This window comes from Salminus brasiliensis, chromosome 9 (assembly GCF_030463535.1).
Source record: "Salminus brasiliensis chromosome 9, fSalBra1.hap2, whole genome shotgun sequence".
Taxonomy (NCBI): Eukaryota; Metazoa; Chordata; class Actinopteri; order Characiformes; family Bryconidae; genus Salminus; species Salminus brasiliensis.
The window spans coordinates 15,426,644-15,449,306 of NC_132886.1; the positions used below are offsets into that span (position 1 = coordinate 15,426,644).

A 22,663-nucleotide genomic window follows, 5' to 3' on the forward strand; every position below is an offset into this window, starting at 1 on the left:
CCGGATTCGGACTTTACAGCACTGGAGCAGCGGAACTGCTCTCAACAGGTCTTCCCATAAGACTAGAGAATATCACAGCAAAGGTGGTGCTGCAAAATAAGGGTTTTATGGTTGTACAAAAGTTTTTAGACACCTGCTCAGCCAAACTTTTTATCTAAAATCGAGGGCATTTTAGATAAAAATGTTGGACGAGCAGGTGTCTGAAAACTTTTGTCTTATTTTGTTAAGTAATATCAGATGTTGAATGCGTTGGACCACAGGCAACTTCTAAACCACTAAACCAAGTCTATAAAGTCCCTGGCATTTCATTCACATTGCCTTCTGCCATGAACCAGCAGACAGGCATACATAGATCAAACAGTCGCCAGCATTCCAGAGCTGGGACTTCCATTTAGTACAATTCGGCAGAGACTTTCGCGTCAGATTGGAGCCCCACTCCGTTCTCCCTTATCTCCACCGAACAGATGCAGCAGCTTCATGCTAATTCCCGCCTGCACAGGACAAGCAGCGCGTCGTCATACGTCAGGTCTGATTTCATACCACAGCCGTCAGCCAAAGCCTCTTAAGCTGCGGAAATGCACCCGCAACGGTGGATGTGCTTAAATAACCACCAGCATTTATTTTGGGGAAGATGAACAGAGTTTGATTTCATAATATCTCTGTAGGCACATTTCAGAAAAGTTGTGGCAAGTTTGAAGAAAGCCTAGCTTTAACTTTGGGAATAGTTGGTGGGAACGGTTGGGAATAAATGGTGGAGCCCAGGCTGCATCACATGCCAGGAGGGCCCAGATAGTGGAAATTACTTCACCCAGTTCATTTAATGGCAAGGGTTCTAATCCCACCACTGATGTAATGCTACCAGAAGTCATAATGCTCTTGTCTAAGTAGCTTCAACTATCGAGTGACCAGTGGTTTTTAAACCAAAAGTCCCCAACTCTGGATTGTGCAACACTGGAGTAATGAAAACTGTGAAACTCTGGAGTGAGCCGTGGCAGTTCTCTCTCTGAATTAGAGCTCACACTGTTTTCACTGTTTGGGAGAAGTTTTGCCTCTGTCCGAAATTAAGATTCAGATTGGTTCTGCCTCTGAGTTTGACTTTCAGTTGTCCCACCTCCAGCTGAAAGAGTGATTCTGATTGGTTCTGCAGAGAAGATTTCTGAACTTTTTTAAATAGTCACACCTGAGAACATGGGTTGTAAATATACTTGGACGGCGGGATTAGAACCTTTATCTGGCCACGGACTGTATGTCTGACACCATTGCACTACACCTATCAATATATAAATATCTATCATATCAGCATCTCAAACTGCTGGGTGTAGAACACCACATGTCATGACCTATACAATGTCCAAATGTTTGTAGACACCTTTTCTAATGAATTAATTCAGCTACTTTAAGTTGCACCCATTGCTGACACAGACACATCCACACACATAGCTTGTAACAGGGTTGTGGGTTCGATTCCCGGGCTCGGCAAGCTGCCACTGTTGGGCCCTTGAGCAAGGCCCTTTACCCTCTCTGCTCCCCGGGCGCTGGAGTTGGCTGCCCACCGCTCTGGGTGTGTGTGTGTACTCACTGCCCCTAACACGTGTGTGTGTGTGAGTGTGTGTTCACTACCAGATGGGTTAAATGCGGAGGACACATTTCGCTGTACAGTCCACACTGTACAGTGACAAATACGTGCACCTTTACCTTTACCTTTGTCTAGTCCCTGTAGAGAAGTACTGCCATTAGAATAGGACTCTATACATTTACAGCATTTAGCTGACACTCTTATCCAGAGCGACTTACAAGGTTACTCGTATTATAGAGGCGGGCCAACGTAGCGTTAGGAGTCTTGCCCAAGGACTCTTATTGGTGTAGCGCAGCATAGTCACCCAGACCGGGATTCGAACCCCAGCCTCCCACATGGTGCGGCAGCTTAGTGGCAGGAAGTGGTGTTATCTGTTGCACCACACCAACTATAGATATACATGAATAGACAGACAGACAGACAGACAGATAGATAAATATTCATAAATATACAGATATACATGAATCTATTGATATCCTGCCTGGGTATGAAGCCCTGGAAAGCAGTGGAAAGGTGTGTCTCTGGGATGATGGTGCTTTATCCAGTACTTTTGGGATGAGTAGGGGTGGTGATCATCTAACATTCTGACCTCACTCAAGCCGTCCCAGTACAGTAGAGACAGTTACACCAACAAAAACAGGATCTTTTTTAATACTCTTGATATCGGAAGCAACAATGAATGAACAGGTGTGCCAATGCGTTTGTCCATATGTAGTGCAGTATCTGCACAGGGAGAAAGGTGCCATCTGAGATTCAGACATAGGGAACAGGTTTTACTGAGAAGCAGACAGAGACAGATGTTTTATGTAATTATGATCCATCTTAGCACACAGAAATGACCACAACACTGATTTACCTGTACATTATCCCCCGGCCCTTCTCCCGCCAAGGCAGTGACAGGTCGCGCGCAGACTGAACTGAAGAAACGGTCAGAAATACAGGTCCGGCGGCGGTCAGAGCTATAAGACGAGCTCTGCGGGTTAAACCTGCCTGTAGGTAACTCGACACGACTGTCTAATACCATAAAATAAGCCAATGGCTGCGTTAACCTTGTACTGCTGGGTCGTTTAGTTAAGCTTTGGGGCGGTTGGTTGGCTAGCTAGCTAGCCTGCTAACGTTAGCTAGCTAGCTAGCTAGTTAGAACAACTGTTTTTTAAAAATATATATTTTAAACAAACAAAAAAATAGTACTAGCTAGTTAGACATGTAAGGTAAGCAGAAAACGGAACTCTTTATTGTGTAAGGGACTTTTTAAAAATCATGGAAGTGCTAACTTTAGCTTGCTAGCTACGTTAGCTAGGTAGCGCTAGCTGAGTTAGCGCTAGGTTGACGTTGCTGTCAGATAGCTAGCATAGCTAGCGCTAACTAGTCCCAGTGGGCGCCAGTGCTCTAGTGTGATCTGCTCAGACCTAGCTACACTAGGACAAAACTATTGGGACACCTGTAAATTCATTGTCTCTTCCAGGAAGGCTTTTCTCCTAGATTTAAGTATTGTTGTGAGTATTTGATGCCATTCAGCAACAAGAGCGTTAGTGAGGTCAGGATGTTGGATGATTATCACCTCACTTTACCATCATTCCAGAAAACACGATGCTGGGGGGCTTTATACCCCTCTAGCCCACGCCTGGCATTAGCCATTGTGCCAATATGCTCATGTCGATCTGCATTTGCACATCTGTGTGTCAGAAATGGGTGCATCTTAAAGTAGTTCATTAGAATGGGTGTCCACAAACATGTGGACATATAGTGTTTCTAATGAGTGAATTCAGCTCCTTCAAAGTGTCTCCACTGCAGACAGGAATTCACTTACTCACCACAGACATCCTCTACAATCTCCTTAGAAAAGCACTGATGATATACTGCTTGTGAGCCTGTGGAGTATGAAACACCTTTGGGATGAGTTTAGGTGTCATTTATGAGCCATAACCAATTATCCAATATTAGTAAATGGCCTCACTAATGCTGTTGTCGCTGAAAGCAATCAAGTCCTCACAGCAATGTTCTAATATGTAGTGTAAAATCCTACTTGGAGGGTAGACTCTGCTATTGCAGCAAAGGAGGGCAGACTCCCTGTGAATACCCCTGAATTCAGAAGAAACAAAGAAGATACATTTATTGTCATTATATACGTACAGAGTACAACAAAATTTCTCTATTTGCATATCCAATTTCTCAAAGCTGGAGTCAGAGCTTTCAAGGGCTGTACAGCGCCTCATACCCAAAGCCCTGTAATCAAAAGCCCAGTGCTCTAAATCCTGAGCCACCACTGCCCTTTTAGAAAGAGCAGGTGTCTGCAAACATTTGAACACACAGTTTGTCTTTCATAATTCATCTATGAGATTGCAGAGTCATTAAGCTGGGAGTTATTTAGTTATCTGTTCACAGATAAAATCCTACTGAGCTCTGATTGCAAAATACATGTTCCTGCTTATCATGAACACAGACCTGTATGTTAATGTAGGTACAGCACTCCTCACAGCACTTATCTTATAGATACTAAAAGCCATATTTTAATTAATGGAGCATTTATTTTAATAGTAAATAGTTGAATTAGATGTAGATGTACTGGTGAATAATACTGTCTTCCTGCTTTTTGCGTGCTTTCCAATTTGAAAAAAGTAACAAAAAAAACAACTTGTAAAGAATCCCTATTAAATTATCCCCATCATCATCAACACCATCATCTTCTCTCCTCTCTTAGTGTTATTATCAGGCTAATTGCTCATTTAATGACAGTCTTAATAAGTCTGTGGTGCCCTTGGATCTGAAACGCTGGGCTATTTTAGATGAGACAGTATGCCTTTTGTTGTGAATGTTGTGTTGAAATGGAGAAAAAAGCCTGAAGCATAGAAAGATGTGGAACGTCAGCCTAGTGAAAGGATGTTCTTGTGAAGTAGAACAGCACTGATGAGCCCGTAAAACTGCAAAGAATTTTAACTGTATGTAACAAATCCGCTTGTTTGACATAAACAACTTGTTCCTTGTTTTATATGCCCAGTAGGAATTATACATAGATACGTACATCTACAACGGCATTTCTGAGCACTCCTAGTCAAAATGCATTACTGTGAATAGTATTTTCAACATTTTAAGCAAGATTGCTGTATTATTTTTGTTTTGTACAATTGTACAGTGAAAATAGGAAAGGACCACCATGCAAAAGCTTGGGGACTTCAAATGATTCCAGCTCTCTGATAACTTAATCAGCTAGGATTTGTTCAGTCATCATTAGGAAAGGCCAGGTGATGCAAATTTCAGCATGTAAAAATCAAGTCAAGTCAAGTAGGTTTTATTGTCATTTTAACAATATACAGAGTACACAGTGAAACGAAACAACGTTCCTCCAGGACCATGGTGCAACATAGACAGTGCATACAAAACACAAGTGCAACACAACACAGTACAGACAGAGAATAATAAATAATTGGGGGTAGTGTGCAAATTATGCAGGGTGTAATAAATATTGAGTCCAGTGAGGTAGTAAGGTTATTAGTGCATATGTAGTATAAAAAATGTAGTATAGATAAGTGTCAAAGTTGAGTATACTTAGGTATCCAAGGCACATACTCAAAACCAGACACTGTTATCCCACAATGCAATGTGAAACGGGAGGAGCACTCGCATCTAGAACAATTATTAGAAAAAATGATAAAAAAAGAACTTGCTCTGACATATGTTGGCATAGCAACACTTTGTTACTTACAGTTATCATAACAAATAAGAGCATTATTATTTTGTATAGTAACCCAACAAACCCAAACTATTATTTTTGGTATATAGTATATACAATAAAGGATTACTATGTAGCACTCAATTGGGACACTGATCTTGTCCCAACAGTCAGTAGCCACGGGCTTCTCTATTAGCTGCTTAGCACTCAAATTCCCACAAAGCAGGAGAGGGCTGTCTGAAAATAGCTAGTAACTTTCAGACAGCTGTTTGTAATGTTATTAAGAAATGGCAGTTAAGAAGCATGGAGGAGGCCAAGATGAGCAACCTAGAATACTTTCTGAGATAACTGCTTGTAGGACTTCTAGAAAGGCAAATCAAAACCTCTGGTTTGACTGGAAAAGACATTTAGGAAGATTTAGCAGATTCAGGTTTACTGTTCTACTGTGCAGGGACACCTGAACAAATATGACCTTCATCTCCAAAACATTTCCTGATTTCACGAAGCAAAATTCTGCATCAGACGTTTTCAAAGACTTGTGGCTTATCGTGAGTTGTATAGCTGTAGAAAAAGATGGTAGCTTTGTGTTTGTCACTGCATACTTTTTGTTCATCATTTATTTCTAGTGTTTGTAAGTTAGTTTCAGTGTTTTTAATCTCTGTTTTCCTACAGATTCAGAAGAATGAGTAGTAGAAATCGGTACTGCCCTTCAGCCAGCCCGATGTGCCGTGTCTCGTCTTTTTCCAGACAGCCACCTCGTGTTCTGATCGTGGACACATCGCCACCCTGGTGGTCAGAAACATGTTCTGTCCTGTGTGAGGCCCTTGAGAACTTCCTCGCTCTGGCAAGCACTCTGGAAGGGCCCAACAGAGTACCGCTGCTTAGTCTATATGCAGTCAGTCTACAGCAGGAGTGTCTGCTGCCATTTGTGGTGAGAGAGAGAGAGAGAGAGAGAAAGAAAGGAGACCTGTTTTTTTTTCTTTTCTTTGTTCTTTGTGTATTTGCAGAGAACAGTACATCAGTGTTGCTAAATGTCTGACTACTGTTTCTCCCATTTGTGGAATTTGCTTATTGTGGTATGTTGTTGCATATTAGATGAAAACTAAACAATATATTCATTCTAAACATTCCTTCAGTCATCTAAAAATCTGCAAGCCATCTTTCTCTCATCCCACAGCAAGTCAAGGGCAATCTCGCACGCCTGCACTCATGTGTGGAGGAGCTGCGCTCTCTGCCTAAAGAAGGTTGCATCCGACCACGGGCTGAACTTCTCAGACAGGCAGTGCTGGACAGTCTGCAGCAATATAAGCACTATACACATCATTCCACACAGGGGAATGACCTCAAGGGCAGCTCTGTAGAGGTGTGAGCCTAGCACTTATGTGTGGATAGAGTGTGAGTTTTCTGGTCTATTTTTTCAGGTCCTAACTTGTCTTTACTTTGCTGCCGATCAATCAGTGGATAGCATTTGAGAGCATAACCTTTGCCTCATGTCCAGAGTGCTTTCCTTCTTCACTTGATTGAAACCTCACATCAAACTGAATAACGTTCCTTGTGTGTTGGACCTTTTTGCTCACTAGCAATCATATTCAAATGATTTGCCAAAGGAATATAGAGCTAATTTAACCTTTGTTATCAATCTTTAATGAAGCCATTAACATCCTGACACAAACCACATGGCCTGTTGTGCCCTGCCTGCTCTCCACAGTCTCCATTGAAAGCCAGGGCTAATGATCTCCATGTAGGAAGCAGAGCAGAGGACAAGTGCATTTAATTAGATTATTCAGATTTTTTTTTCTCCTAAATGGGATTATTGCTACATTTGAGCCCACTGTCTCGCTCACTTTAGAGTTAAACATCTGCAGAGAGAGCACTGAGTGACTGTAATTTAAACAGAGATGCCTCTGTATTAGAGGGGGGTTCTGTGGCCTGCTGAAGCAGTGTGCTGCATACACAGAGCAGAGCTGATGATCATTATCTGCTTTCATCAGTGGTCATAAGACTAAAAATGAGGCACATGAGACTTTATGACTTCATGAACACTTTATACAGTCTGTGAAAAAATAAGGACACCTCATGAAAACATGTTGCTGTCTTTTTGAAATGTACATTCATTCCAACAATATTGAGAGGGGGAGGTAATCTAACTAAACACATAAGACTAAAGACAATTTTTTTTTAAATCATTAAAAAATGTAATAAATAGAAATGCTTTCTTGTGAGGAAAACGATTTATTAGTACTTAAAATGCCTAAATGAATGAAATGAAATCAGGCACATCACGTCAGCTGCAGATGATTAGAACATGGTAAGAGAGGATTTTGGAGGAGCCGGTTATATTTAACTGTCAGTCATATCAATTATTCTGCTTAAACAACTAATTACATGATCATCCAAAAGGCTTGGTGTGTTGAAGCCTTCAGCAAGAACAAACAGATTTCCAAAGAACTTCTGAAGAACGTTTCATTTAAAAGCTCTCAATTGATATTAATACGTAATGCTTGCTGGATTGATTGATTGATTAAAGGCAGCAGTCTTTCTGCACTAAGCCTCAGTGTTTAAATGCTCACTTCACAGGTGACAGTGTTGAGCAGTCAGTCAGGCCAAGCTGTACTGAGGCAGCTGGAGCAGAGCCTGAAAGACTCAGACTTGGTGAATTTGCGCAGGCTGCTGGTGGTCCATGTTGCTGTGGAGCAGACTTTTTCTGAGAGCGAACCAGCATGGAGCCCAAGACCCAGTTCTAAAGAGAACATGGACGAGCAAGGAGGTGAGCGTAATCATTTTGATTACTTTAGTTCAGCACTTTACCAAAGATTTTTCAAGAAGGCCTTCTTGTGTAGATTATTCAGTTTGTTGTGCGGTCTAATGTATACCAGAAAAGGAGTAATTATCATATTAACATGTTAACTTATTGAGGATGTGTGTTAGCTTGTTTTGGCTTGCATCTCTAATGTGAATCACAAGCCAAAACAGCAACAGAACGAGGGACTTTACACATGAGTTCCAGCCAGAGGTCTAAGCCCTCTCTTGTTTTCTACATGTTTACTTTAATTAAGGTTTTGTGGCTAGCAGTCTCAGGCTCGCCTTACCACAAACTGTCAGGAGGTTCCCATGGAAAAAAAGAAAATGCACATCATGCTCATAAAGACGAATCAAAAACTCAACTATGTGTACTCAACTATCTTGTAGACAGCACTCCAGGGGGCAAAATGAGATTTTGTCATACTGGCACACATCAGGAGTGACAGCAGCTCTGAAACAGGAAAGTGGAATCCTTTAGTGCATTATAGCCCAGTCAAAAATATTTAAATTAGAAGTTGTTGAAGCTCATAAGACTGGAAAGACTGTTTATCTGTCCCCAGACAAGCAGATAGTGGTTAAGTAGAAGTAGTTCATGGACTTTTTTTAGAGACTATCTTGCTTTATAACACCCTACATATCAAGCTCTGCCATGAATGGATTGTAAAAATACATGCACCAAAAGCTTATCTCAAAACTGTCATAGAACAATTTCTTTGGCACCAGGCAGCATAGCCATTTTCTAAAATAACTGCCTGTAACGTTGATTTAGATCCATTCAGCGCTTAGACATGTGGTTTCTATGCTTTGAACTATTTTGATTCTGTAAGTTTCTCTAAAACACTGCATTTCACATCAAACCAAACCACATAAATGGCTTTATTTACATCTTACATTTTTAATTCTACTGACATTTCGAAAAAATCTGTGCAATTTAAAGAAACCATAAATCAATACCAGAACAAGAAAAACACTGCTGCCTGTAGACTATCTGAATGTTCTCTAGACAGATGAAAGAAAAGTTTAACTTAATGCTACACTAAAAACAACACATAAGATTAGCACCAAAACTTCATCCCAACTGTGAAGCTTGGTGGAGGAAGGGTTATAGAGTTATTTTGTCTTATAGCATGGGTGGCTTGCATTTGTTGAATGACTGTTGAAAGACAACAGAACACAAAAGTACAAATCTAAAAACACTTGTGTAAATAGACAAAGAGTCTCTGTGATTTGAAAAAAAAGATAAGAATTCACTCTGAATACCTCCTAACTACTGCAGGATTAGCAGTTACAGATAGGGTTTGGTTGAAGTAATTGCCAGTAAATGAGCTATACCGAGTTACTAAACTAAGGTATTTGTTTACTACAGAAATAAACAGCTGCATTATTATGAATTTGAGGAGGATCAGATCTTATTTAATGATCCCTCAAAGCAGAAATAATAAGTTCCAAAAAGTTCACAGACAGGCACTGTGGTACTAAAGCAAGTTCAGGTTTCAAGTTCAAGTTCATTTATATAGGGTCTTAACGACGAACATTGACACAACATTGTATAGTTATTGTAATGGTGGTAGCTCTCTAGTGCTAAGAAGTTCCACCCTTATTTTAGCTGGATAAGTTGCTCCTAATATCTAAAGTGTGGGTGGCATACTCTTAAGTCCTGCTGTACTTTATCAGTCTCACAGTTAAGGCTGTTGAGATGTTAATTGGAATGTTAGTTGGTGTGTTCGGTTTTCTAGGGCATGGTTCATTCCTGATGTGCGTCTCTGCCAGCATTCTCTGCGTTTTGTCCTGCTTTGTGTATTTACATTAGCACAGGGAGTGTGTTGAATGGGTGGAGTACTGTTGAATTTCCTTGTCTTTGCAAAGATTTTCTCTGTCTGGCCATCCCTCTCTCACGAACTCAAAGAAGTCTGACCTTTGGAAAGTCAGCCAAGCTGGAAATTGCATAACAGCTGATAAAAAAAAATTGCTATTGCGAAGAATTCTATCGTCACAGGGGAAAGCAAGAAGAGTCAAAATAACCATAATGAAAACATTGCTTTCTAAATTACAGTGTAACTTTTTTCCCAATAAAAAAATAAGCTTTCCATTAACACAAGCCTTCAGAGTGACTGAGGTCATCTGATTCTAAGCTACTTCTTCTTAGGAACAGGTCACCTACTGCACTGCATTGAAGTTTGTACTGTCTGAGTGGCTGAAAGTGTTCTTAAGAAGATTTTATTCTTCTTGTGTAGCGATACACATTTTTGGGTTTGATATCATTTTAAATTTCAGTAACAAAATGAGGCCACAAAACTGGCATCAAGGTAATCCTTTGAAAAGCATAACTGCTCACCCCTCCCATCCCACTTTACTTTGATAAAATGCACGTATTCCTGATTTTCCTGATGTTGGTTTTCTATAAAAGAAGGCAAATAAGATACAGATAGAAGAGACTGAGGGCTGTATCAGTGGTACTGGTTACATTTTCATGTTTTTTATTTATTAAAAAAATGTTTATACTAGATTGAAATCAGTACACTCTTATGTATTAAAAAGAAATGTCACTTACCCTTGCAGTCTATCAGCCAAGACATGTTTGGTATCTGACATGTGCTCATTTAATTTACAACAGATGATGCTAGACTAACATGCTTAAAAAAACAAAACAAAAAAAAAAAACACTAACTTAAAGTATCACCAATCTGGTCTCCGTGAATTAATTAGCCAATATAGCTCTCAGCCTGTTCACAGTGCATCCAGATCTTTATTTGTTTTGCATGGACAAATTTATGTTCCATTGATTTTTGAAGCAAACAAATTATTTGGATTTGGATTTACCAAAATGAGGTTGGTGACAGCCCAGTGTTGGTTGGCAGTGTTAGCCTAGCATCTCCTGTTTTGAACTAAAGAAGCACACAGATCAGATATCAAACAGATGCAGTTGATCATGTCTTTGGCTAATCGACTGCATCTGGGGTTATAAATCATATTAATAACTCTTCCTTTATCTCACAGACATAAACACATTCTCCTTCACACTCTCCGTCACAAATCCATAATGACCTACAAAGCCTAGGGCTACTCTCAGAACAGGCAGGCTGGACAGCATCCCTCCCTCATCTCCCTCCCTTTCTCACATCCTGTTTTTGGCTTTCAGTGGACGGTCTTGAGCACGAGAGGCTCATGATTAGCTTATTGGAAGCTGCTGAGTGAAAGGAAGGAAGCAGGAGAGTGTGTGTTCATGTACAGTACAAGAAAGCCAGAGAGGAAAGGGCCTGCGTTTGTGATGGTGTTTTTGGATTTGAGCATGTGCGTTGACAAACTCATCAGAGATAAAGGGTGGACAACATTGTTAACATTGTTTTGCAATGACGGGTGCAGTGTGCAAATCCTCAGGTTAATGCAAAGTCAATCACTTTTTAAAGCCCTTGAGCCGTGAACAGAATCTCTTTCATCCATATGTCACACAACTAGAAATCCTAATGGTGTCATTATGATGCAACCTCGTGCGCTTCCACCTGGTCTTGGATTCGGGAATCTCTCTGCAATATTACACCCTTAAGCTGCAGAGAGTAGGTTCAATGACCCATTCAAATGACTACATTATCATGGCATTACTGTCAAATGCATATTCAGTGAGAGCATTTACGCTTAGCTCACCTGCTTTTTTATGCAGTGTGTTGACCTCTGACATTCAGAATGCTCAGACAGCAGTTTAGCCTGTAATGCATATATGTAAAAAGAGAAATGTCAAACCTAAAAAAAAAAGAAAATAACTATGATTATTTAATGTGATACTTGTAATGTGATCATTACATGATGAGTTGAATCCAACAAACCTGAGCAGACAATTCCAAATTGAGCAATGCTGTTGTTTTCAGGTGCTGAATTTGGGTAGCACCGCTGTAGTGTAATATTTGTTTTAATAGGTACTAGTTGCTCATTGTGATAGTGAAGGTATGCTTCTTTAGCTGTGTAGATATGATGATAATAGGATATCACAACATTTAAACTTCTACTAGAAGTAGTAGTAATAATAAATATATTTTTACAATATGTTATGTATGAATATTAATTTTATGTTTTATTAACTTTATAAAACCAATGTGCAGCTAAAAAGCATTTATTTTCTTTATCATATAAATGCTGATATGTATTCAAGTAGCTTCTTCAGTTCCCTACATCCTCACTTCCTCCTGGTTCATCTTTAACTTGCTTGGACTCAAATTCAGACTGTGGCTATGACTCTCCTACTTCACAAGTTTTCCTTGTGACAAATCAAAACAAGGCCATCCAGTCTAGACTGGCTGTCCCTCAACTTCTACATTGACTTCTCCTCTTTCTCTCTCTGTTTCTCAGAGGCAGTAACTCTGACTTACAGTTTTAGGGTTGGCAAATTTAGTGCTATGGCTAGGGAAGGACGTGGGTACAGAACAGACCTACCCGCCACCCACGCCCCCTTTCTTTCTCTCTCTCACCATGTGTGGCATTGCCATAGCGACAGGTTGGCCTGGTCATAGCAACATGTTTATGTGAAGAACAGGGCTGACGTTAATGTCACTCAGGCTACTATTGGATAAGATAAAGTGCGTGTCTGCGTTTGGGTAAATGGAATATATCACCAGGCGTCGGGGAGCTGGCAACTACGTAAGTAGGTCTTAGGATTAGTGTCTGTAGCTGGTTTGGTTTGGGAAGGACACAGGCAGACTGATAAGGGTGTGTTTTTGGGTCTCTGTGATGAAAGGATGTGTGTTTGTATGTGTGCTGTTGTGTTTTGACACCTGTTACTTATGAAAGTCTGATACCTAAATCTCTAATCCCCACCCAACAAATGCATTCTTTCATAGCAACCGTTGGGCAAGCTTTACAAGGTTTGCAAAATATTCAGTTTGAACTAATGAAAAAATAGTAGTCCACCATATTCTGTGAAAATATACACTAAATGGACAAAAGTATTTGGACAACTGCTCATTTATCTAAACAAAGATTTCTATTTCTCAGTATGTTTTTTTTATCTTAAATCTTGACACAGTTACGTTCCATCTTGTACATTATTATATCCATTTTCCAGATGTTAATTTATAGGTCAGTAGAGATTAATTACTGTCAGGTAATAAGTGGGCTATATTTCTAATCACTCCTGTCTTGTAAGTTCTGCAATGCTGTAAATGCAAAGACAACAGTCTTTAATCAGCGCAGACTAAACATCTTTCCACTCAGGGATGTCAGGCATGCATTATTCCGTTAATAGATTTAACATGACTAATCTGTCTAGACTTGGACAGTCTGCTGTCCCACAATGGTCACAGAGCTGCAGGAAAGAAAGTGATGAATAGCATCTGTCTCGTTTCCTCGTTTTCCCTCTCACTCCCGTGTTCCAGTAGCACCTGGCCATCTCTGTTTATGGCCCATTAGAGAGTGTGCACCATATATCTCCCATGGTTCACCAGTTCCAGAGTGTGTCTGAGCTGTAGCCAAATCTTCTCAGGTCATTTCAGGTGAAGATACCCTCTCCAATGCACTTTATCAACAAACCTCAAGGTTCCTGCGCAGATAAACGAACAATGGGTGTGGTTATCATTTAATGAGATAAGTGGACGTCTTGTGTGAGGGATTGGGTCTTTTTGTCTTTCTTATAATGAAGAATAAAGGCCATTATCATCACCTTCTGAAGAATATGGGAGTTGCTTCCTGATGCATTGGTGACCTCCATAAGTGGGGTTATCAGCTTGTAGCTGTGTTTAGACTATCATATCCTCAACTAGTATCAAGAGCAAAACCATGGATATTGAAAAGAGGCCATAGATAATTTCTGCTCTGAAAGCTTTGGGCTCTAGATAAATTGGAAGGTCTAATCTCAAAATGATTTTGTGCAATGCACACTGTAAGGCCCTGTTAATCATAATTGATCATTACCCTGATCATTACCCTGTTAATTATTGGATGAATCAGATCGACCGTCTCTGACTAAGACTGCTGTACAGTAATGCTTACTACAGTCCATACAGATCATGCTTTTGATTGTTAATCGCTACAGTGTTACTGTTTAACACCCGAAGCTTTACCCTATGTCCCAACTACAACAGCTTAGCCTAATTAATGATTCCCTAAATTAATTACCTAAGTGCTGTTCCTGTGGGGAAATCACTAAGCGAATAAATCATATTAAAAGAGGCCAAAGTCTGCATCTGGTTCAAGGAGTTAACAAACCTTTTACAACAGAAGATGAGCAGGAGAACTTAAAGGCAGGAACAGAGGGAACCAAAATAAAAAGAAGAAAGGAGGAGAGCTAAAGAGCAGCAGGTGGAAATGTAGAGAGAGATGTAGACAGAAAAACGAGAAGTGCTCTTTCAAGCTGGACAAAGACTGAGAGATTGAGAGGCAGTGAGAAGAAAGCCAACGAAGGTAAAGCGAGAGAAAAATTTTGGCAGACTGAAAGAGCAGAAGGAGGGAGCGTGTCCAGACTGAGGCAGCGTGAAAGAGAAGGACAGAGGATGAGAAAGAGCGCCGGGAAGACGAGGGTGGGCTAGATGGAGGGGGGAGGCAGAGTGAGAAATAAGGAGGGAGAGTGTGAGACTGGCTCCAGCATGCAATAAAAGGAAACAGTATGTGGCATGAAGGGTGATATCAAAAACGTCGCCGGCCCCAGGGGGAACTGAGGAACAAAGCCACACCATAAACCCCTATTCACTCACTCAGAGATTAAGCAACATGACTCATCACCATAAGCTGCTCTCTGAGCATGCAGACCTTCAGCTGGTGAAGGCTAGTCTAGGCTGGTCTAGGACCAGTTGTTTCTGCCTCAATTGTAGACATATTGCTTAAAATGAAACTATGTAACTGGTCTCAGTTGAGAAAAGAGCTTTCAGTGACCCTTATTCTCTCATATCTTATTCAAAGAAGTGATTTACAGTTGAAGGAGGACAGTGCTTTATGCATCACAAGCTATTCTCAATAGTGTCTCTATTTCAGAGGAGGTCATTGGTGTGAAATAGAAATGTCAAGGACAGAAGAAAGACCCAAGCTGTGTACGTTTTTATTGCAGATAAGATGTTTAATCTTTATTTGCACATCGTACCAAAGACTTGTCTTTGTTTTTGTATTTCTTGAAAGCCATTTTCAAATGCAGACAGACATTTACATGTATACAAATGACATTAGAAATGTATGCTTTGCATAGCCTAAGCATTTGTTTGTTAACAATGTTTTGCCCGTTGCTGACACAGATGTGCAAATACACACACACACAGCTTGTCTAGTTGCTGTAGAAAAGTATTGTTGATGGAACTGTCCCTGGAACAGATAAAAAAGGAACCTATTGGCATCATGTGTAATGCCAGGTATGGGCTAGAGAGGTATAAAGCCCCCAACATTGAGCTGTGGAGCAGTGGAACTGTGTTCTATGGAATGATGGTACTCTATCCAGTACTGTTGTGATGGACTGGGAAGTTAGGGATGAGGTGGTGTGGTAGATCATCCAACATCCTGACCTCACTAGTGCTTTTGTAGCTGAATCCAATCAAATTCTCACAGCAGTTCTTCAGAGTCTATTGGAAAGCCTTCCTGGACAGTATTGGCAATTACTCCAACAAAAGCAGCAGGATACACTTATTTTTTAATATCCTTGTTTTCGGAAGAGACAGTGACTGAGCAGGTGTCCCAACACTTTTGTCTATATAGTGTATAAATTTTATTTATTTTATATATATACCATAGTATAAGTTTTATTTACCCATTCTTTGTCCAATTTGGATTGCCACATACCCAATCCATACATATTCTCATCCTATCACCGCAGTGCTTTAGACACTAGGAGGATGAAGACAGACATATACCTCTTTTTCCAAACTGTTCCAAACGTCACCAGACAACCAATGTGCTTGGAGGAAAACCGGGCTCTGATGCATCAGCCAGCAGACGCCAGCATTGCACTGGACTGATCTGAGGAGAAAGTGCCATCTACCCAGGCTGGAGGCTATCAATTTTAAGAATGGTTAACAAAATTACTAACAATTTTAACTACCAAAATTACTAACAAAATTAACACTGACACAATTATAGACAACTAAACTAACACACAAACATTGTACACAGTGCAGGCTAGAAAAGTAAGTGAACTCTTTGAAAGTACTTGGATTTCTGCATTTTATTTTGCATAACAAAATGTAGTCTGATTGTTATCTAAGTAACAATCATAGAGAAACACAGTCTTACTGAACTAGTCATTTGTACATGTGTTTTGTTAAGTAAACACCAGTCCAGGTCATTCCAAAGGGTTCACTTACTTTTTCTTGCAACTGTATAAGGACAATGTTTCCTAAAAGGTCAGAGCCTACATTCTGCATTCATGTTGCATGATAGATGGAATTAAACAGGCAGATGTTTTATACAAACAGTGTATGTGATCAGCTCTGTTTCCCTGCATTGCCTTATCTCTTGGCTCTAGGCTAAGATAAACATATTCTACATTTTGAAAACCACATAAGTTGTTTTTAAATTGAGATTCTGCTGCAGTTTCCCAGTCTCTCTCTGTCTCTCTGTGGTGCTTCACTAACATAGAGATAAACTAGCCCTTTGAAATGAATTAAAGAGATGAATACGTGTTTGTGTATCTGTGTGTGTATGAGTGTGCCTGTATGTAGGGCGGAACTGGCATGGTGGTCCATCCCCACGCACTGCAACACTGTCACTCATTGTGTATTTTCTCATGAGGATTTGGCCTTGAACGATAGTATTTGCAGGGAGTTAAGAGGATCTTTCCTCTCTGTCTTTGTCTGCCCCCTCCGCTTTTTTTTGTCTTAAAAAAAACAAAAAAACAGGGATTTTCAATGTGAGTGTACTCACCTCCAATTGCACCATCCCTTTAGTGCAGTGATGAAAGAATGTGTTAATTCCATGTGCAGAGGCATTCCGTTTCATTGCTGTTTTATCTAAAACATTAATAATGTTAGTTACAGTCCTAGCAGACGTTGTGTTGCGTATATTTGTTATCTGGGAGTACAGGGAAAGGCTACTGAAGAATGCTGAACTCATTATCGTGTTTATGAAACCAGAAACAAGGAGCGATCTAATCCGATCCCACTGCTCCTAATTGAGCTATGATAGAAAAGTGTCAGAACACAGGACATAGCAGCTTGGTATGAATAGGACTTTGTAGCCACAGGTGGGTGCCCATGCTGACCCCTGTCAATTGCCAAAAGTGCCTACAGTGGGCACATGAGCATCCAGAATGGACTGTGGAGCAATAAAAGAAGCTAACCTGGTCCAATGAATCACATTTTCACGCCTTGTGCGCGGCTGGGTGTGAATACATCTAAAATGGCATCAGGATTCACTTTGAGAAGAAGACTAGCTGGCAGAGGCTGCCAGAAAACCTTGGGTCTTAGCACTTAAATAATACACTGACACATACCATCTACCTAAACCTTGTTGTAGGCCATGCACACGCCTTCATAGCAACAGTATTCCCTAGTAGCTCCATGCCTCACTGAAATTTCTTCAGGAATGGTTTGAGGAACGTGATTGGCCCCATCTCATAACTTTTTGTTTGGTTATTTTCCACCTTCCCAGGATTTAAACCCCTTTAAGGATGTTCTGCTAACATCTTGATGATTGATATTGCAATATTGGTGCTATACAGTGTGTTTTATCTTTTATGAAATGCATATCCTTTTTATCTCCAAGAATACATTTGCAGATTGTGGACGAAGTTGAAAACTCTTGGCTGCCTTCTTATTGCCTTCCCCTGCCTTGTGGACATTGATTACTTTAGTTTTCAAAGCTTTAGACGGTACCTAAGAGGAGCCCATGGGTGTTGGCATAAGGTTTGAAGAGTCAAATAATTCTTTGTAATTTGAGGCAGCTGATGGTACCCATTTGCAGTTGGTGACATGCCTCAGGCTTGATTTACCTCAGTGTCTGAAAACCTGTCATCTAAGCTTTTGCAGTGCTGCCCAAACTTTTGTACACACTGCATTAAAAATTGTTAAGCTACCAAGGCTGTTTGTACTACTTTGCAGTTAAAGAATAAATATCAGAATGTCCATTTGGCCAATGGGCCAATGTTGCTTCAGCATGTGGGAAAACACTCTTAAATAAAGTTTCTGTATTTATTTATTTATTTTAAGTTTAACCACACGCTTGACCCTTCCTCAGTTAAGGGTGTGTTTGAGGAAAAACGTACAGATGTATTTTTTTATGCTGAGTTAGAGAATCACGTACACTGCACTGTGCTCGTACTACCCTCAGTGGTAAGGAGTTCAGGAAACAGGTTGCCTGTTCTGACGGTGGAAAAGGTCCTGTAAAGGTCACGTTGTTATGGTAATGACGTTAGCAGATACTGGCAGGTGTGTGGGTACAAGTGGATGTCACTCATCATTTGCTAATAACGTGGATTGTATTTTAGTATTAGGCAGGCTGTGTTTCTATGCTTCAAATGACGTGGCTTCTGTGCAGTCTTTCCTTTACTCATTTTTTCCTCTTCACTTTTTCTTGTCTCACTGATGGTAGCTTTTTCTTTCTTTCTTGTTTTTAATTAATGTCTTCCTTCTATTACTTTCTCTCTCAAACTGGATTGCTTCTGCTGTTAACAGAAAACTGTCAAGTCAAAAGAGGATGTGTCGATTCTTAAGGTCTTTTTGACTCAGTTTTTTTTTCTTTATGAGACACATTCAGGACTATCAAAGATAGTATGCATGTAAAACAAAAATCCCCTCTTATAATCGGTTGTATAGATCATAACCTTTCTTGTTCTCTATTACCTCATAGGATGAGACATGAGCTATAGACCTAATTACTAGCGGAGAGTAATGAGTCGTAATGGCTCAGTAGTCATTAGGTGCACAATTCTTGTCAAGCTAAACTTCTGATCTCTTAGTGACTGCACAATGATCAATTACACCCCATTAGTTTCACTCAGAGAAGACAGAGGGTTGCTTTTTCCAGGCTGGTCTGGCACTCTGATCGCTATCTACTCTTATGACAGAGAGCAAGAGATCATGAGTGATGGAGTGAGAATATGCGTGTTGCGTGGTTTCTGTGCAAATGGATTGGAGATTGGAGTGCTGAAAACCACTTAAGCTTTTTTACTGATATAGAGGATATAGAGCGGAGGAATAGAGGAGAGATTTGTGGCGTGGGGAAGATGTGGAGCAATATAGATAATGTTAAATGTCTGTACATAAAAAGAAAGGAAAAGGCATGGATGGAGGTACAGATAGAGATATTGTAAGATATAATCTGTGTGTTAACAGGTGATGTGGGCTCTGCATCTGTCACTGCTTGCTGCTTCCACCATTCTCCATCCACACCTTTTTTTTTTTGCCCACTCACACCATCTGGGTGACATTTACTAGACAGGAAGTCCGAGCTGTGTGTAGAGGTTCACCGCATTTATCAGCATTCATTCAAGATTCACTTTGACATGCTTTGCTCTTTTTAGAGATATACCAAATTACATTTAAATAAACCAACAGTAATTATTATAATAATATTATTATTATTATTAGCAAAGAGACAGATAATTCATTATCCTGCTTGTAGTTATGCAAAGATCAGCCTTAACATTAGCACCTTCTGCCTAATATTCAGGCATGGACTAAACAAGACTTCTGAGTGTGTGTTGTATTATCTGGCACCAATACATTAGCCGAAGATCCTTTAAGTCCTATATGTTGTGAGATGGAGCCTCCATGGACCATATCATTGAGCCTTAGGTGCCCACGGCCCTGTCATGTTTTTCACCGGTTCTTCTTCCTTGGCCTACTCTTGGTGGGTACTGACCACTGCATATCAGCAAAAAAAAACACAAGGCCATCCTGATGTTTTGAAGCTCTTCTGACTCAATCATCTAGTCATCACAATTTAATCATTGTCAAAGGGGTTTAGATCCTTACACTTTACAATTTCTCCTGCTTTAACACATCACCTTCAAACTATCTGTTCACTTGCTGCCTAATATATTCAGCCCTTGGCAGATGCCACTATAGATGAAGATAATAATGTTTTTCCCATCACCTGTCAGTGTGTACAGTCTAAAGTGATGTTTACTTTTCACAAATTACATGTAATTGATTATAACGTTTCTTTCCGATTTAAATATTAACCTCCAACAAATGGTATCAGTGTCCTTGCTGACAATATGTGAACAGCAAACACAGCCGATGTTGATGTTTGACTTGTAAATTGAAGATCAGATACAAAGGATTAGCAGCTCTGCTTCACTGACGACCTGGAAAAGCAATTATTTTAAAACTGCTTCAGCGTGTATTGTGGGTCTAAAAGTGCCCTAACATCTCCTCCCAGCACAATTCCCAAGACAGCAGTTGCCTTCTAGGAATTGCTTCCATTTATTCTTCGCTAATTCTTTCTCCCTCTCTCCCCCTGTCTCTATCTCTTTTTCTCTGCTATGCAATAAAAAATTAAACATGTCCAGTTGGCTCCCATTAGGCTCTTTGGACCCTATAGAAGAACATGAATAATTGAAAACTGCAGTGGCTCCAAAGGAAGAGTCCATTTATGCTGAGATAGCCTTATCTTAGACTGGTGTAACTCCAGAATTACATTGATGAAGAATTACCCACTTTAATGGAAGGATTGAATCTATAACAGTTAAAGAACTGTACCACATACATTAAAGAAATGCATATTAGTGTTAGGTTAGTGTTTGGTTCCAGGAAATCTTTAAATATATATTGAGAAAGTGAAAGAAAAAGACAACCACATACACCATTTGTGACACAGATAAAATTTGGCTTCTGCTTTTATCCCAATTTTTATTTGTGTGTGAACACACACAGTGGACAGTGAGCACACATGCCCGGAACGGGGAGCAGAGAAGGTGAAGGGCCTTGCTCAAGGGCCCAACAGTGGCAACTTGCCGAGCCCAGGTATCGAACCCACAACCCTGTCATCAATAGCCTGGAGCTCTAACTGCTGAGCCACTGCTGAGCCACCACTGCCCCTAAGGGGCAGATTGGATGCATGAGATTCGACCTACTCTGCAGTAGGGGCCATCTTTCATTAACTAAATATTTGCTCAGTAACATTTAGAAGTACAGTAATTAACGTTTCCGTTGTGACTGTAAAGCCGTCTAATCAGTTTAAATCGGGTGCACAACTCAAGTCCTAGAGGGCCGGTTTCCAGCCAAGTTTGGTAGTTACGCTACTCAAAAACACCCTGGCAATTACCAGTTGAGTGGAACAGGTGTGTTAGAGTAGGGCAACTACTGAACGTAGCTGGAGGCCGGGGCTCCAGGTTTAGAGCTGTGCGCCCTAGAGTTAGATACTGAGGCCCTTTCACAGTAGTCCACACTTCTTGCCTTAAGGGGACCTTTTTTGATTGACGGATGTAAATACAGATGTTAATCTACACGTTTAATAAAAAATCACTTGCATAATTCTGGACTGTTTTCTGGAAAATTCTAGAAACCAGAAGCCATTTTTAACATTCAAAAAGGCATTAGTGGAAAACTTGTCAGCTTTATTCCTGACAGATCAACAGTTGTGCAGCTCCCTCTAGTGGTGGTATGAGATGAGCAAAAGCATTTTCACTTGTTCCTTTGCACTCATGTATCTAACTAATCTCTGTCCCTCTCTCTTTCTCTTTCTAGACGATCTTATGTTGGGGGTAGAGATGGATGTGCTGCTAGTGGAGAACAGTGCAGTTGCTGTGGAGAATGTACTAAAAGCATGGCTGCATGACCAAGCAGGAGAAAGGGAGCACCTTCAGCTGTTCTTACCTGCGCTTGGAGAGAAACTGAGCTCAAAATCCAATCCTGCTCACAGGCCTAATCCTGGTGATTCACATTAAACACAGACACGTGTCTGCTACCTAACATTCAGAAACAATACCTTTATTAACCGTAGTTTAACCACATTTATAAATGCGTATGTGTCTGTAGTGTGTATAAAGTGTGACATGCAGGAAAGGCTTGTGAGTCCTGCTCTACTTCCTGGCACGCCTGACTTTGGAGTCAAAACTGAGAGCGTCCGGGACTTCCTGCCCCCCAATAAGAGCCTGTCCAATCAGTGCCCTCCACCACAACAACTTCGAGTTATCAAGTATGGTTTTACTCCAGCTCAATTGGTGTCTATTGCAGCTATGCAGCATTGGCTTAATGACTATAGGTCACAGTGTGTACAGGCAGCAAGCGCTGTTCTAAGTTCTGCTGTAAACAAGACCATTGATACAGTTCTGTCAATAGGTCAAACACTCAGCATGACAGCTTGTGCACTGTCCCGCTGAGCATTTTCCCACTCACCATTTACCAGCTGTAAAAGATCTATTTTGCTGTATAAGGCGTTTTTATGTGTATTTATGTGGAAAAAGTTAGGTTCAATGTCAATCTATAAAAAGCAACTTAGCTTTCAATGAGACAGAAAGGCTGGCACATTTTCTCATGCTCAGAGCAGTCTTATTTGTAGTGAGAGCTGTATTGAACAAGCTGTTTAACAAATTTGTTTAACGTAAGGGTGCTCTAGACAAAAAAAACGCCCTATGGAAAAAGTGACAGCAAGAAAGAAACCGAGAAACAGAGATAGAGAGGCTAAGAGAGCTGAATATAGAGAGAGAGAGAGAGAGAGAGAGAGAGAGAGAGAGAGAGAGAGAGAGAAAATGAATGGCTTATGCAAAA

At 40.4% G+C, this 22,663-nt stretch overlaps 1 protein-coding gene across 1 annotated transcript in view; it reads left to right on the forward strand.

The window, feature by feature from the left end:
- Positions 1 to 22,663, forward strand: part of m1ap (meiosis 1 associated protein) — a 72,456-nt gene that overhangs the window by 43,250 nt on the left and 6,543 nt on the right. The window contains exons 3-7 of the mRNA XM_072687571.1: positions 5,919 to 6,177; positions 6,424 to 6,609; positions 7,824 to 8,013; positions 21,641 to 21,826; positions 21,932 to 22,091. Of these exons, the coding sequence (XP_072543672.1) occupies positions 5,919 to 6,177; positions 6,424 to 6,609; positions 7,824 to 8,013; positions 21,641 to 21,826; positions 21,932 to 22,091 (981 nt within the window). The remainder of the gene's footprint in view (positions 1 to 5,918; positions 6,178 to 6,423; positions 6,610 to 7,823; positions 8,014 to 21,640; positions 21,827 to 21,931; positions 22,092 to 22,663) is intronic.